General features: G+C 42.4%; 1 protein-coding gene across 2 annotated transcripts in view; it reads right to left on the bottom strand.

The window, feature by feature from the left end:
- Positions 1-2168: 2168 nt before the first annotated feature.
- LOC146498136 (3',5'-cyclic-AMP phosphodiesterase 4B-like) overlaps positions 2169-17707 on the bottom strand; it is a 56445-nt gene continuing 40906 nt past the window's right edge. For both annotated transcript variants that reach the window (XM_085141674.1, XM_085141673.1), the window contains 11 exons: positions 14495-14588; positions 12944-13158; positions 12754-12852; positions 12176-12340; positions 11808-11907; positions 11516-11670; positions 11283-11405; positions 10995-11177; positions 3287-10900; positions 2771-3170; positions 2169-2706 (listed from right to left, as the gene is read on the bottom strand). In XM_085141674.1, the coding sequence (XP_084997800.1) occupies positions 10529-10900; positions 10995-11177; positions 11283-11405; positions 11516-11670; positions 11808-11907; positions 12176-12340; positions 12754-12852; positions 12944-13158; positions 14495-14588 (1506 nt within the window). In that variant the 3' untranslated portion in view covers positions 2169-2706; positions 2771-3170; positions 3287-10528. The remainder of the gene's footprint in view (positions 2707-2770; positions 3171-3286; positions 10901-10994; positions 11178-11282; positions 11406-11515; positions 11671-11807; positions 11908-12175; positions 12341-12753; positions 12853-12943; positions 13159-14494; positions 14589-17707) is intronic.

Here is a 17707-nt window from a genome sequence, read left to right as displayed (position 1 = left end):
ATAGGAAAGATTTAAGCGAGAATAGTAGAGAAAACATAAAAAAAAGAATATTGATTAAATGAGTAAAACCTAATTCCAAGAGAAACAACACCTTTAATTTTATTTTATGCGTTTTACGCATTTAATCATTAGTCATTGTTAATCTGTCTCCCCCTCTTTCACCTGAGCTCGGTTATGCCAGAGGAGTCTTCCTGTTTCTTCTTCCCATCGTCACCAAGTGCATCAGTTAAATTGAATTTTAAAAACAATTTCTTTATTCTATTTATATTTGTTTTAACTGTCACTTACTTAAACGTGCACATATTAAGAAGGAAAATGCAAATTCTTATCTCACATTGGTGTGTAGACACCAGAGAGCTATGTATGAGAATAATTCTACAGATCTCAATTTTAACCAGTTTTTAAAGCATACTTCTCGTATTCACCAGCTGCATGGCCATCAAAGGTTTTTGGGTCAGGCTGTCAGAGTATTGATAGCATATGCTTGGCTAGGGGCCCCTGTGTGAAACTTCAAAGTGAAGTAATCTTACTTTTTTTTTTTTTTTACATCCCTTGCCTAAAAGCAATGGGGGCGGGCACTTTGCAAACTAAAAAGACAGACAAAGGTCTATTCTCTGGGCTCTTTCATATAATATTTCTGAGCCAATCTGATAAAACACGTAAAAGGATCCAGAGAAAGGAAAACGGCCTTACTATTATGTTGGGGTTTTAATTAGAGTGACTGACATGGTAGAGTGGAGTCGAGGCATTGGCATCTTTGGTTGCACCCTGAGCTGCACGTAGGCTGTCTGCCAAGCTGTTCTCTGACATACTTCGAGACACTCGGCCTTCATTTACATGTCAGCAGATCTGGTGTGGGCCACACAGGCACTGTTTATAGATTGTGTCTAAGTTCCTTTTTGTGTTTCCCTGAATTCACCTTGAGCCAAAGGTGGTGCACAGTAACATCAAAACCTCATCGTGGTGTCGACTGATTTGTTACCTTGGTAACACAGTAGGATGTCAGCATGTCTGAATTGGAAAATGCAACATTTCTTTACAACATGTCAGGTAAAGTGCTAGAACTTCAAAACTGTAGTTAAACTCATTATTTGCAGTATTTCAGGAAAGAGCCAGAGCTGGTCGGTGCCTCTACACAGGATTTTTCTCCAGTGAGTGAGAGGGTAGCTTCGCTCCTTGGGTCAAGAACGGGCCCTCACTGTTATTAACATTTATGTGCCAATGGCTCAGAGTACCCGGCCTTCTCAGAGTCCCAGAAAAGGGTGCTGGAAAATCCTTGATCTGAGACCTCGTTGTCCTGCGGGGGCACCTCGGCTGCTCATGAGGGCAATGATAACTGAAACCTGGAAGGGTGTTGATGGGGAAAGGCCGGCAGAGCTGAACCTGAGTCCTGTTGTGTCAATGGACTTCGGTGATGATGCATAATGAGTGTGTATCATCCCTGCTGAAGACAACAAGCTGAAGAGCTTTAAGCTTCTCTGTGCAGCCTGGAAACAGGTGAAGCTGTGCCAGACACCTTGACTATGTTTCTACGATTCCAAAGAGTTCCCAGAGTTTTTTTCTTGCAACTGTAAAGATCAGAGTGGCAGTTTAGCCATTGCTTTTAACTATCAGAGCCACTACTTTCCAGTGAAGTGAAAGGAACATTTTAATGGGGAAACTATGGGTCCTAGTTTTGCTTGTAGATTTTTAATTTTGCACATCACGTACCCAAACATTGTTGCAGACTCCCATACACCTATTCATACTATGGCACTGCTCAGCGGCAGCAGTTACAATCAGAAAGGCGCTGCACAGACCTCTGGGGAACAGCTAAAGTAACACAAAGCAAAAGCGAAGCTGACTCAGCTCCAAAGTCCCTACTTTCCGATCTGGCCAAGCGCAGCAAGTTGGACTGGAACAAAACCGGTCCGCTGAGGCAGCCATCAAAGCCACAGGAACCAAAAGATCTGCTGCCAACACAGCACAGAACCTCTGCAATATTAGGCAGGTTTTACTGGGGTGGTTGTTTTATGTATTTCAAGAGTTTATCCATTATTTTAACTTCATATCTTAAGTATTTTATCAGCTGTTTTAAGCTTCTGTCATTTATATCTATCTTTTAGCATCACATTTTGGCATTTTATATACTTTTAGGATATATTTGTAAAAAAAAAAAAAAATTAAAAAAATCTATATTTATTTATTATTTGTAGCTGTTTCACAATTTATTAATTTCTGTAAGCTTCAACCCATGTTTTTTTTTTCCTTGATACCTGTAACACCTTCAGTAGTAGCACTCGGGATAAAGAAAGAACCTGTCAATCATATCTGACGTCAAATCATTTTGAAATTGAAACATTTTTGTCACGAGGTACAAGCTGAAATCGGTGTTATATATAAAAATGACTTTTATATATTCTTTACCCTGGTAAAAAGTCTCATTGTAATTTTCTTTTTTAGAGATCAGGCCAAGAGGGCAGAAAAGATTGCAACAAATATAACAACAGTTTCATAAAGATGTCCATAAAGGACTGGTTGGAGTAGGTACAGCAGTGTAAAGTCATTTCTGTACTTGATATATAACCGCTTTGGAAATCCTGCAGGCTAGAGCTCATTTACAAGAATAAACAAGGATCTTAGACATAAAAACCACACACAAATAAAAACACCATCAATCATATTTGGTCATCATTTTCTACTGAATGAGTGTTTTCACTTTTGATGCTTAAAAGAGATTTTGCTGATAATTATATATAAAAAAAATAAAGATAAAGAAACAGATTTGCACATGCACATAATGACGTATTTTTGGACCGCTATATTGCTTTGTTTAAATGGAGGATATGAGTACTTTTCCATGATACTCAGTCCATACATGCACACACAAGCAGACGCAAAGGGATCCAAACATGAGGGTTACTTGCTAGAACCTATCTACCAACGATCGCATACTGCTTTAAAGGAAACCCAGCCACAACAGTGCGCCTTATCTGCGTGCTCCATCAAGTCCACACAGAGCAACGTGCAGTCAGGCCCGATGCCGACACGGAGGGCCCAGTCTGGGGCTGCAGGGCAGCTGTTTGCCCGAGTCAGGGTGGAGGGGGAAGTGGAAGCCTTATCACTTCTGTTGAGTGCACACAGAGGAAGTTGGGTCAGCGCTTGCAGACGGTGACGCTCTCGGATCCTTACTGGAATTCACAACAAAACAACAATGGGAGTGTGACTAATCTCATCTCATCTGCGATGACAAGAAATATAATAGTTTCAGAATGATGAAAAATTAAAAAGGAGAGAGGGAGTTTACTTGTCACGGTGTAGGTGTTGAAAGCAGACTCAGCATTATTCCAGGCAGAGAGCTTGTACAGAGAAGCTTGTTGAAAGGTTTGTGCTGATGCACAGTGACTCGAATACAATCTTATCTTCAAATCCTGGTGGCAGCGTCACGTGTTGTTTGATAAGTCAGGTACACAAAAAGCGATATTATTTACTTATCTGAGCTGCGTTTCCAGTGATTTTTCACATGAATTTGAACTGTGTTTTGGTGAAACATTAAAAAGGCAGGAATCACAGGCCAGAGTTAAACCCAAGTCTGGAGCAATGACCTTTATTAGTAGAGGATTATCTCACCTTTATAGATTTACCTTACTGTATACCTTCAAATAGGGCGCACACAGCAAACAGTGTGGTATAGACCCCACTATTTTTTCTCTTTTTTTTCTCACTTTCTTTTCCCTTCACTGCAGGCTGCCACGGCAGCTCATGTTGAACGTTTCCTCCCACGCACTCGCTGACTTTGACACACCAGAGCCACAGATCTGCATGCCCTCCCCCTTCTCTCTCCCTCTGAGTGTGTGTGTGTTTAAGTCAAGTAAGGACAGCTATTGATCTGGGTAAAATCAAAAGCAATACATGCAGATTGAATATGATTTGGCTGACAGTTGAGTTTGGTCTTGATAACACCGTAGCCCATAATGGAGGCCCATTTCACAGAGCCAAGCTCATTCGCTAAGAAAGAAAAGACACAGGGTTTAGCTGCAGTGGCAGAAAAAAATGTTTGGAAATTAAAGACATCTAAGCTGATTTTAAAAGCTTGGAAGGCTTCTGTTGTGTCTCTGTGTCTGGACTGGGATGCTTCCATCTTTCCATCTCTTTCACACTTTTATCCCAGTGTCACAATGTTTTCAGCGTGTCTTTATGTATGCATGTGACCAAATGTGTCATCTCTGAGTATGCGCGCATGTTATTTTTATTTATTTTTTCTTCCTCGTCTCACTGTGTACTCTTGTGTGCCTGCTGCCTTCCCACAGGGATGTTCCCTTCCATGTCCGAGCAATTCCCAGGCAAGCTGCATTCTGGGTAAAGAGCCCAGAGGAATCAGCACAAATGTCAGGCCGATGCTTTGTCCTTAAATGCATCAGGGTTAAATGTGATCTGACACAGTCAGCTTTATACGCAGGCTAATGTCCAAGGGTTGCCTTGAAATCTGGAAAAGCGTCTATCACAGGAGCCTCTTCTTCACAAACAGCTGCCAGCTTGGTCAGTGTAATTCTTCTGCACAGCTGATCGCCGTGTTTTCAGAGGCGACACCTCATTAGTGTTACTTGGAGTTCTCAAAGCCTGCATGCACGTATGGAAAGTTGAGAGAAAGAGTCCATTATGGTTCAGATGTGTTGTGACTTTATTTTTTTAAAGGGATTTGTGCGTTCTGTGCATTATATAACTGCTGCCATACACGGTTAATGCTTTTTGTGAGTAGTTGAGGCATTTGCATGCAAAGGCAAAAACCACACTCAGAGAAACAATGGCATATCTACGATGACTGCCGCCACGTTTGATAACTCGATGATTTGTGACATTTTCTGGGAAGGACACATCCTGTTATTGTCCCAATCCTGCATTTTAGAGTCAATGAGACACAACACACACACACACACACACACAAGAGGCCTTAGAGGAAGCTTAGCTGCCTCATCTGATCTTTTCCAAATTCATCATATTCTATTGTGGGGAAGAAGTGTCCTTCTGAGCTTACTTCCTTATCCATCTGTCTCAGCCACTCTGAGATGATCTGTGCCATCCACACACAAAGCCTGGAGCGCTGTTGAATTATCCTGGAATGCCCCATTCTCATATTACCCCACATTCCCCCAACACTGAATGCCCAGTTGACTTCACTTCTTACTGTCAACCTGACTAAAAACAAACAGCAGCTGGCCAGGAGAAACTCCAGGAAGGCATTTGTTTTTACAAAGTGGATATGTAGAGAGCAGGTTTGTTTTGCTGGAAGTGGTTCTCTTCCTCTCTGCCTTGGCCCTGGGCCGCGGGCCCTTTCGGGTCCTGGCTGGGAAGAGTGGAGAACAGACGCTGAGTGGCTGTCAACTGGATCTGCTGGCAGTAAAAGCGTCCTGCCCAGCCTGAACCCAGACGGTGCTGCTGTCGAAGGCCCGGAGCGGGCTGCCTCCAGCCCAGCTTACGTCAGTCACCAACAAACCGCAAGGTTTGTGTTAGAGTTTCAAACAAACTCCCTGCCTATTGCTATGGCAGTATGGACCACCCCCATGGAAGCCTGTCTGCGCCCGTGTTTACCATAAACAGTCACCTCGTTTTCTGCTGAATCTAAAGGAAGACGAGGATGGTTTAGGGTTTCCTGGTGTCATCGAGACATCCAAAGACTCCAACGAAAATAAATGAAACACTCTGAGCACGGTCAAAATGTAACCGGTGATTCATTAAAGCTGTAAATTTGAAATCAGCGCGTGTTGCGCTGAACAAAGGACCTCTTGACTGGTCTTTCTCAGTTTTGTGCAACCAGGTAATTTTCATAGCTAAGTAATGAGTGCCTTTTAAACCTTGGTCACCGCATAAATGCAATAAAGTAACTGTCGGAATTTTTAGGGGAAGCAGAGTCATGTCAGGAACGGAGCTGAGACAGACTGGCACTGTTGGGTTTTAATAAATAAATGTTAGTATTATTATTGCAGATTGTCAGGAGATTATTCTCAGCATGAATCATGAGTAGATCACATCAGCGAATGTCGTTAGTTAAGTCTATGCTGCTTTGTCTTGTGGAGTTTGCCCACAAACTGAAAACTGTCAGAGCCGTCGTTTCGTGTTTCTCCTCCTGTTGATCACGTATTCAGATGTTTATCTGTTTGGGTCAAGGTGCTCAAAGCCATGGGAGAGTGAATGCCCTGAGGGCGCAGCGCATAGCATCACTATCTCTACCTTTCCTGTTTACATTGCTGGCTTGATGTCCAGCTATGCTGACCTCAGATCAGCAGGAAGAGCAGTCACTGTTGTCAGTGCTGGGAAGTGACATCACTGAGGGCTGAATCCAGTTGTTTGTTTTCCTTCTGTCACTTCTGGCGTTTTCCTCTGAACATACATTTGGTGTGATTCAGATCATTTCCACACCAGATCATGTTTGTGAGTCCAAAAAGAAAGTGTGGCACTCAGTATAGCTCAGTGAAATACAATTGGCTGCCTTTTATCTTTTTATCTTTTTTTGGGGTGACTGTAATACCGTCACAAAAAAGTTTGACTTGTTCCATATTCAGCACATGTCAACAACCCAAATATTCCACAAAAAGTCATGTTTGGCAACCAACATCAAGAAATGGTATGGCTTCCCCACAGCCGGCAGGTTCCAGTATGACTGGTATTTCATGAGGTGACAGAAGACACTGAAACCAAACCCACAGAAGAATAATAAGATAATTTTCCATTGAAGTTTTCAAGAAACTTGAAACATTCTTTTTGCGAGTACTTTAAAAAACTGTGCACAATAATAATACATGGGTGTTATTTTAAGGAAAAATGTAGTCACGCTAACAGTGACTACATTTTTCCATTAACAGTGTTATTACCTGATAAATAAAAATCATTCAAGCCATTAGATTTGAGAGCTTTCTCACTTTTCTTTGACAAAATGCTTTCATTATTCCTTTTGTCATCGATTGCTGAACTTTCTGTATATAATGTTGTAGAACACTTCCCCCTCTTAGTGAATGAATCACTAATCATTCAAAAACTCACAGAACATTTTTTGTTCTATTAATGTTTGATTTTGAACACTATTGCATGATTTCAAAACACCAATTTCTGGAATATGTCATCATTGGCAGGGAAAGGCCTGACATTGCACACTTGTGGTTTGCAGTTTAATGAAACCAGTCTTGAACTCCTGCGCAGAGTTTTGTACAATCTTGGGACACTGTTTAAATGTGAATAAAAACAGAATGCAACGGTTTGCAAAGTCACAAAATGTAGAATTTATCATTTTAAATTTGATGGCAACAACAAATCTTCACCATCAAAAAGAGGAAATTGCACAGCATCAGTTTTCTTTCTTCTCTTTTTTTCATGTGTAGATTTGTGGAGTCATATCTGGTAAAAAATTAAATCTCTTACAAAATACTTGGTGCTTTTTGTATTAATGTTACTTTTTGATACTTTTACGTTTTTCTATCAGTTAAACCAGCCAGCTGCTTTAGGGGAGATAGATTTGGCTTTCTTGAGACAGAGCTGCATTAGCGTGTTAGTGCTATTAATGCTGAAAGTTGGTGGCTTTGCTTGACTCATAGTTCCTGGAAATCTATGAGAGTGGAACCAATCCTGTTGAGGGTTGGGTAGCACTGTGTTACATACATCAGATTATTGAAAATAAAGGTTCTACAGTCTTCCAAAATCACAATGGAAAAAAACTTAAAAAATACATTGTCAACATTTACTTAATTTAATTTTTGTTAAATACTTTTTTAAAAGGCAACAATTGTGTCCGTATACATCTGCGAACTAAGGAGACCAGCTCCTGGACTTTTGTCTGATATAGGATTCTAGCTTCTTTGTTGTATTTTCCATGTATTTTAATCAGTTTTCAGCTGGTAGTTCAGCCAGACTCCATGTTGTTCTAATATGTGCTGGTATGTGGTTTAGCAATGTCTTGCTGAAATGTGCAAGGTCTTACTTTAAATACCTCGTCTGGATATGTGCAGAAGATTTGTTTTTGTTTGCAGAGTGGTCCACCGCTGCCTCTCTAACATGCTCTTTTTATACCCAGTCATGTTACTGACCTGTTGCTAACAGCAACAGTTACTCTGTTGTTGCAGCACCCTGAACTTCTTGAAATTTGTTGCTGCCATCAAATTTATTTTGCTCTATTGTGAATGGATTTAGGAGGTTTGCAAATCATTGCAGTGTTTTTATTCACACTTTACATTTTTGGAATTGCAGATTGTGCCTTAAAAATGGGAGAAAATAATGCGCAGCGTCTGTTTCTTCAGGGCTTTTCTAGTTTTAACAGACTTTCTCCTGAATGTGCACCTTAAATTGCATAATGTGCAAATATGTATCTTAGGACAATTTCTAAATAGTTTAATGTGTATAGATAAAAACATTTAAATTGAAACTTAAATCTGTCTCCAAACTGGTTTTTAACATCACTGAAACAAACGTCGCTGATGTAATCCAATAACATTCGGACCAGAAGAGTCTGTTATACATGCCCGTTTTAATAATCTGATAGAAAACATTTGCTGAGCACAACATACACCGTTTTACAGTATACTGTGAAGAAAACACTGAAAAAATACATTTGAAACAATGGTATAAATTTCAGCAAATATTCTTATAGCTGTACAATGACCTGTCACCGTACACATTATGCTGCAGTAAATATCCAGCCTTCTCCAGGAACAAAAGGACTAAAAAAGCTTCTGCTGCGCCTCGTATGAAGCGCTGCTGGCTTCCACTGCACAAACACTTCTGGCTGGGATTTCAAACGAAACATACTTTTCAAATCGTCAAAATTGACCTGCATAACTTTATGCTATGGTCTCATAGCAAAATACCTTGCTATACACGGATGAACCAACAAAGCAGTTCAGTCAAACTGTCATTTGACACGTGGTAGTGCATATAAATAACAAATATACAGCGAATATTATCAATTCAGTATTAACATATACAAGAAAATGTAATAAATACACTGTTACAAACAGCTTAAGGGTCAGCACAACACAGTTGGGTGCAACACGACTGTGCAACTCTGTGACCACTTAAATACACTCTCGCATCCACACACACACACACACACACACACACACGCACAGGAGAAGAATGACATATCGTGAAACATGAAACCGATCTCCCCGTATTATGACCATACAACGTGGTACCTCTAAGGAAGTGTTTGGACAGATCAGCAACCAGCTGCATAACTGTCGACGTATTCAAAGTGCTGCAATGAAAAACTACAAGATTCAATTATTCCATTACTGACAGGTGTTTCTGAAACTGCGCGTTCAGCCTTGAAGTCATTCAAAGTTCAAAATGAGTCAGCCTATTCATGAGAATACTGCTAACCACAACAGGTGTGTTGTGTGAGGCAATGAAAAGGGGAATTACAGGGCGGAGACGGTTTTTCCACACTGGATGGGGCTTAAACGCAACTGGGTTATGAAATATTTTCTTTTCCACTTTAATCTTGGAAGACTGTAGTGAGAATTTAGTCTGTAACTGGCTTTAAGTGAGAGGGAATCAATCCCGCCGCCGCTCGGAAGTTTGACTTGTCACACCATTTACTCTTTGGAAATGCGATCATTCTTTTGAGGGGTGGCAGTGAATCCAACAAAGTGCTTTCCTTACAGGATCTTTGGAGTTTTGGTTTCTGTTCTACAAAAAAACAAAGAAAGGTTTTTTACTCTTTTACGAAATCTAGCCTATGAGTCATTTAATTGCTTACGCAGTTACTTATTTGGATAAATCAAATCAAATTATTTGGTTTGACATGCTTGCTATGGTCTCTCCTTTAAGTTACAGATGCTGTCTTTGTCTTGGTTTAACTGTGTGTGCCACAAAGTGCAAAGTGTGCTGGGAAGTCAGCTGATTTTTATATAATATACATCCATTAGTGAAGAACAAGCTTATACTATTGCCAGAACATCAGGAAGACTGTGTGAGACAGCTATGTCCGTTTTGTAGAAAATCTGACACACAGCTACATGAATGTGTTCAATAAATTATTAAAAAAAACAACTTACAAAAACACACACTTGTAAAAAAAGGCACACTACTCTTTTTAGACAAGTGTTAAAAAAAACACTACTGGGTTAGAAATAACTCGCTGACCAGTAGCTGTGGTTGGACAATATAGAGTCGTATCCAATCTCGACACGATACAAAGAATCTAAATGAACATTTAAAAAAAATGTCCTGAAGTGCAAGTTTGAAATTTAGACTTGTCCCAGTCCACGGATTCATACGTCCACTTCACATTCTCTGCCTGAAAGAACCCAGGTTAGGCTCTGCAGTCCAACAGTAGTCCCCTCTGTAAAGAACAGAGCCTACACTCTTCCAGCTCCCTTCCAGGGGGGCTCAAAGACAAACTACTGCAGGGTTTCCAAGCCTCGTTCGCAGGGGTGCCCCACATTCAGTCAGGCCCTCTTTGCCAAGCAGCTCCCGCCAGAGCCAAATTGCAGGATTGCTCCACTGCAATAAAATGAATTCACCAAAAACGTGCTACGCTCCAAGAACACCAGCGGTTAAGCTATGTTTCCTCCGGGGAGCCGTCATGTGTTGTCATTTCTGCCCCTTCCTGATCACAGGGAAGATGCTGTAATGTCACATTGTCACAACTGTCAGCCGTGTCCATCATTCCACTGTCTTCACCTTGTCCTTCCTGGTCATCCAGCGTTAGATCGAACTTGAATTTACTCTCTACAGGCCGCCCTTCCACCTCCCCGTGAGGTCCTCCTTCTCCATCACTGGTGTAGAAAGGAGGTGAGGGGCTCTGGGGGATCATGCTTTGGTACCAGTTCCTGTTGTCCTCTAGTGTATCCAGGATGTCCTGGGCATCGGGATGGACCAGGTCAGCCCACGTCTCCCACAGAGGGTGCACTATGTAATCAATGAAGCTAACCTAGAAAAGATAAACAGAGAAGATGTCAGTAAATATGAAAAATAACCACAGTTTTCAGGTTTTATTTTGAGAGCTGGATGCCTGTGTTCTCTACCTGAGTCCTCTCTACTGACGCTGTGTGTTTGTCACACATTGGGCTGATTTCCATCCCCCTCTCCCTCTCTCTGTCTCCCTGGTGGAAGAACTCATCCATGATTCTGTCAGTCCACTGCCGGTACAGATCCAGAGGTTTGGTGGGGTTGCTCAGGTCTGCACAATGAACCATGTTACGGAGAACCTGCAGGAAAAAAAATATCAGTTTAGTATGTTTTTTTTCTTTTCCTCCCTCTGTGGTAAATAGAAAAGTGTTTGCGTCTAATGTGCATACTAGTCTGCCTCTTACCTGCATCCTGTCTGTGTAGTTGTCTAGCATCAGGACACCAGAGCTGGTGACCTTCTTGGTTTCCACCATTGTTTTCAAATCCGCCAGCAGACTCATGTGTTTAGACATGTCGGTTGCCAAAACCTGGAAGACAGCAAGACATGAAAAACGATCAATTTAAGAAAAACTGTGAAAACTGCTCAGATCCTGAGACGGGGCTGCTGCCTGAGACAGATGTGCAGACATTTCCTCACCATTTCTATGACCATCCTCCGGAGCGTCTGCCTCTGCTTCTTGGAGAGGTTTTGGAAGATGTCGCAATTTTCTTCCTGCAGCAGTTTGAAGCCCACGGCCAGGTGGTGATTTTCCAGCACTGACTCATCGTTGTACATCAGAGCCAGCTCAGAGTCTAAATGCAAAAGAGGACAAGAAAAGGAAATTAAACATCAAATCAAGCAAATATTTCTCCCTTTTTTCAAAATGTAGACCATATAAATAACTCTAGCTGACTTTTTTGATGGATGTCAAATGAAAAGGTGGACCTACTTGTATTGATTAGGAATTGGTTGGAGACTCCTGGGTGGTCCACGTCGTGAATGGCTGCTGCAAAAATGGCTGCCAAGATCTCCAGGTCAGTGAAGACCGCCTGTGTTTGAAGAGAAGGAAGTAAAGCAAAAATAAATTTGCTTACCATACAAGGCAAAGTATTAGTTTGAAAAACCAATCCTTCCATGTGTCACCATCTGTGGTATGCTCTTTCTATTGTTGCTATTCATCACAACAATATAAACAGTTCAAGTAAAAGGTGTGGCCGGTGGCGACACGCTTTAACTGTGCCACGTTTTAAAGGGCAAACTCTGAACACTTAGAAGTACTGAAAGCGAGTGAGGTAAGACAGATTTCACACGACTTACATCTAATGCAGGGGTGGACAGGAGGATGTGTGTGGACTGGGCTACGTCGGCAGCGTGGAGGTTGTTGTGGTACGCCACGTCGGAGTGATAGTGGCTCTCTAGGGTCAGCATGAACGTCACAAAGGTGTCCGTTGGAATCTTGAACGTCCTCATCAGGTCTCGCTCCTGCGTGTGACAGTGTGGATTAGAAAAACAAGACTCCTGGCTAAACGTGCTACAGGATATTATTTTCTCTACGGTCTATCCATCTAGCCACAGTTCAATTCTGAGTCATCGGATGGGTAGTCATAAACTAGGCAGGGCTCCAGACTAACAGGTGCACTGACAGTATCTGCTGCAGCAGTAATACATTTTAAGCTATCTTTTGGCCTCGAAAGAAAGGGGTCCAGCCTTTTTCTAGACCAAGTGAAAAAAAACAAAACAAAACATGTGTGCCCAAACTGATTACAGTCTGGAGCTAGCTAACAGAGCATGATGTACACACTGACACGGCTTGTGTGTGTGTTTGTTTGAATGGCTTCGCCGTTTTCATGAGCTCTTTCACGATTAAAGGATGGAAGCTGAGGCGGAAAACAAACCTGGAAGATGGTGTACATGACGCATGTGAGAGGTCGATTGTGAGAATGCTCAGCCACTTTGAAAATATTCAGGCCCCATCTGTTGATGTGTTCCAGGTCCTGTTAGAGAGGACACAAATGTAAGTGTTTGAGCACGTGAGACACCAGATATCACGCAAATTTAAGTTTCTCCAGTCTGTCTGTCACTTACCTTTGACAACAATTCCTCCTGGTCCGTCTTGACCCCAAAGCGATTTCCAGCACCTCCCGAGATACTTGATGTATGGCTGACTTTTCTCACCCCACTGATCTGTGTCATCATCCCACCGTGTTGCTGCTGCTGTTGCTGCTGCTGCTGGCCCTGCCTCCTCTTCCTTTCCCTCGCCTTTGGAACTGGACACGGAAGCTCCAACTCATTCTGCTTGTCTGGAGAAAATAGAATTAACATTAAAAAAGGTGGTTTTCAAGACAAAAAAGCTGCACTGGCTGCTATTAAATTAGCAATCAATCCCTCAATGCCTGTCTTCTGCAATAAAAATACACTAGTAACAAAAGCAGGAAAGGCAAAAAAATTAATGAGTAAAATAGCTGAATACACTGATGAGATGCAAATGTTTTATGAGACAAAGGCTCAGGCTGTGCTAATGAGTTGTTATGATGATCAGAGAAACATGGCAGTATTCCAGGCATTCTGTGAATCTGAGCCATGTGTTGGTAACAATTCAGAGAATCGTGGAAATATGGTTCACGTTAAGCCGAAATGTTTAGAGGAGGGACTTGGAAGTTGGATTCAGTCGGTGCATGTGACTCATGTGTTAGCTGAGTGACATTTCTCACTGTGTGTGAGCGTGAGACTCCCTCGGTCTGTACGTGTGCACTGCACTCATAGCCGCAGAGCGAGAAAAAAAAACATCTCAGCTGCGTCCTCCACAAAGCACAGGAAAATCATCTCTCTACACCTGACAGGTGCTAGCTGCAATGCAGATAAAACCGCAAAGCTTCAAAGATAAACTGAGCTGAGCTTTCATGTTTGTCTCTATCACTGCGCCACTTCTATTGTTAGCACAAGAGGTAGCTTTTTCTTTTCCTCTTTCCACCATGCATCCAGCATCTTGTCTTTTTTCTGTCATTTTTTATGTTTTGCTGCTCCGAAGCAGGAAAATAGACACGTGTTCACTTACAAGAGCCACAACATTAGTCTGCAGTGAGCCCTTATAAGCTGGGAGTCTGGCTGTATGTATGCTGGTGGTGAGCTAGATGGGAGGGTAGAAAAACCTGAGGGGCAGAGTGGTTTGCAGGGCTGGCGAGCTGGCTGGCCATTAGACACGAAATGCCGCCAGGCTTTTTTTTTTAAAAGACAAGCAACCACTGCTGTCCCACTGATGAATAATGCAGCATCTCTCTGAACCTGATGGCACTGTAAGCACACAAACACCCTCTCTCTCTCCGACTCACTGCTCCTAATCTCTCCAGAGGGAAGTCTTCCCTGAGTACAAAGCCCTCCCTCCTCCCTTCACATATCTCTGCAGTCGGAGCGAGGGGACCCTGTCTCCCTTCCAGACCAGATCAGACCTGTTTAAGAACAGTGTTGCAGAGGAACTGTGAGTTTCCCCACTGCTTGGCACATGCTTTGGGTAACCTCGCAACCTCTGTGACATTCCTGAAGGATGCTGGCTCACTGAAGTCATACATACAGCACATTTTGCAGTGGCGCAATGTATACTTCAGGAGGTTTGTGGTAAACATGTGCTGCAGTGCTCACCTAGGAAGGTGCTGGAGATGTACTCTGACACTTGGTTGCCTGATCGGCTCATCTCAGACAGGTGGCTTAGCTCCCGGTTCAGCATCCTCTTGAACTGGAAGCAGAGAGATAAAATGTTAAGGAGGTAATGTGATTTATACGCAGAAACACAGTCTGACTGCTGTTTCTAAGCAGCGGAATAAACCCTTTCCTGTTATTTTCCACTGGAACATGTCCCATGGGACCATGTTCTCTGGATTTAATGAGCCATATTAGGTTTGTGTATTCTTCCCCAGTCTCCTTATCCAGACTGCTTCGTGTTTCAACACAGCATATACGATGCGTGCTGTGCATAGTTTATATTTCCTTTATGCAAATTTTACAGATAAGCAAAAGATGCCTGTTTTCTCAACACATGCAACCACTGAGCAAGATTAAAAACATGTCGTAATGCATTCAAAGAGAAATTGGGCTCTTCACCAGCAACAGAAAACAGACATGAATGTAGAATATGCACAGAAACAGTCCCATTAATGGAAAACCTCCTCTGGGACACACCTTAATGTATCCCCAGGACACAGAGAATAGGTAGTTGGCCTCAGGCATGGTGCTGAGCAGTGCTGAGCCCCCCAGCAGAAGCAGTAAGTGCTCCTCTCTGAGTGGACCCCCAAGGCTTAGCTCAGCCCTACAGCCTGAAGCTCAAGGCGTCACCAAATCACCGCCTTGCAACGGCTGACTACGGTAAAAACGCCCCAGCCGAAGTCTCTGGAGAGGGGCTGTGGCGGAGCCCTACATTCCCAGCCAAACGCGCCTCCTCCTAGCTTCCTCCATTGTTATCAAGGATCGCGAGCCACTGTCGTGAGTGATGGAATCCCCCTGGATGCGATCAATATTTCCTTTCCTCTGGCTGTCGCTGCCTCTGTCCCTTTCTTCAAACCTCCATCTCCTTCTGCCACCATCCAAAAATCATACAGGAGAAAATCCAGCCTTTCCAAGCCCAGATTTGGCAAGTCAGGAAAAAAAGGCAGTCTTCACGGCAGAAGGAGGAAAGAAAGAGAGGGACTGAAAAAGGCAGAGAGGAGGAGGAGTAGATGGGGGTGCGCTATAGCTGTAGAGTTCCCTGTGGCACAAATTGCTGGAGCCTCTCTCTCACTCCCTCTGTCTCTCTCTTTGCCTCCCACCCTCACTAAAAACTGATGCTCATGCACAGCACTGCAGAAAATGAGAGCTTGGAGGATCCCCCACATCTTCCTCCCTATTTCTAGCTATTTCTCTCTCACTCCTGTGTTCTGTGAAACCCCCCTCCCACTGCTGTCTCCCTTCTCTACTTAAAATGCTCCCCCTGCACAGTAATGCAGAACAGATGCAAAGCATACTGCGCAATGTGAGACTTCAAAGCACCAGAGCGTTTATCGCACGGATGATGGGACACAGACACAAACTCAGACACAGAACTAAGCATATTTTAAAAACAGAAAATGGGGATGTGCAAATAGTTCAGTCCATAATCGTGATGTTTTGCTGTATCAAGCAGACGACAGAGTTTTCAGTCTGCCATCGGTGTACCACCATCTGCATGGCAACCCGAATGCCATGGCAACAGAATCACATGGTCCGTTCACTGTTCTCATGGTGGTCCCTACTTTAAAAACACAGCACTGCATCGTAAACATAAACAAACCTATCACAGAAACCGCAGCAGCGACGCTCCAGATAGGCTTTTTTAAAAAAAAAAACATAGCTTCTGTGCAAAAGGAGATCGATTTTTATCTCTCATGCAAAATGTTCTTTTCGATTTGAATAAGCATATGCAAACATCACACCCCAAACTTGATTATGAAAACTATGTAGTAATGGTGTGTGCAATAAAGGCCATTTCCATAGAAAGTAATTGGGTTTTCCTTTTTTTATAACTCTGTATTCTAACACCGGAAAGAAAATAGAAAACCTGTCATTGTGGTTTCTGCCCGATTTTATATTCTCTCTTATAATGAGTTCTTTTTGCTTCATACTGAACCAGACTCTCTGATCTCAACAGCTGTCTAATAGCTGTCAACCAGACAGCTAACATCTAGTTGACTGTGGAACTTGAATACCACTTTCAAAGCACTGGCTGCACTAAAAACCCAGAAAGATCAAAGAAGCTGGAATCAGTTGGCTTTAGTCTGCTCAAAGAGAGCTTGTAATTGATTCTTTAATGCAGCACAGTGTGGATTTGAGTGACCTCTAGGAAGTGAATTAGGCACACAGCTGTATGTCAGTCACCCGGGGTTGTGTAGTTCAGCTGAAACACATCATACACACACACGGCACGATGACAAGGCTGCAAGTGTTCTCCGTAACCCAGATTACTCAATGCATGGCGTTAACTCATACATCCTTTTACGTTAGCAAATGATTCTCAGTTTCAGAACAAACTGAGGAAACTGAGAGAAGTTGCGCAAACTCTGACAAAAAAGCAATTTGCTCTCACACAATCAGGAGCCGTTGTTTAATAAAGTTTCAATATTTAATGCATAATATAACTGTGTCGCAAAAAAACAAAAAGCCATTGAAACAACATGCTACAAAAAGTAAAGACCAACATATTTTCAAATATGCAATCATAGAAGGAAAAAAACAATTCAGGAAAATTTTGAGTGTAATTACTGAGGAGCAAATTTATTTTTATTTTTTTAAACTAGATGTCACTTCAAATCCAGCAATTTATTCTTGAATAAAACACCATCTCCACATGGCACGCTACACTCCTACAACACAAAGTAAGCCTCTATAAAGCTAACTCACCTTTTTCCAACTCGCGAGCATCTCAAAGTTTATCTTCTGCTTTTCAGAGCAGCATAGTCCCATTGTCACTCAACGAAAAAACAAACACAGCACAAAGAAATCCTGTAAAGGTCCAAGTACTTTAACTCGTCTCAGCGTGTCTGTGAACCAGCCGTCTTCCTCTCTCTATTCTCTTTTCTCAACTGGCGTCAGGCAGGAAACTTATAGCAATAAAGCTGACTTAACTGACTGGCCTACAAAGTCTAACAGGAGATTGATGGCTCCTCCCTCCCATACAGGCCTGAGCGTGTGTCTCCACCTACTTCCCTTTTCTTTTGCTATAGTAATTCCCTGAGATCATTTACTGGCAGACATCCTTCTTCCTGTAGCCTCAGGCACCAAACTACTAACATACCTGAGCTCATCACAGAAAAGTCCCAGATAACAAGTTTAGGGGTCACGCTAAAG

Source organism: Neolamprologus multifasciatus, chromosome 18, assembly GCF_963576455.1.
Source record: "Neolamprologus multifasciatus chromosome 18, fNeoMul1.2, whole genome shotgun sequence".
In the NCBI taxonomy this organism is placed as follows: Eukaryota; Metazoa; Chordata; class Actinopteri; order Cichliformes; family Cichlidae; genus Neolamprologus; species Neolamprologus multifasciatus.
The sequence above is the reverse complement of the archived record's forward strand: the minus strand, read 5'-3'. Positions and strand labels throughout refer to the sequence as shown.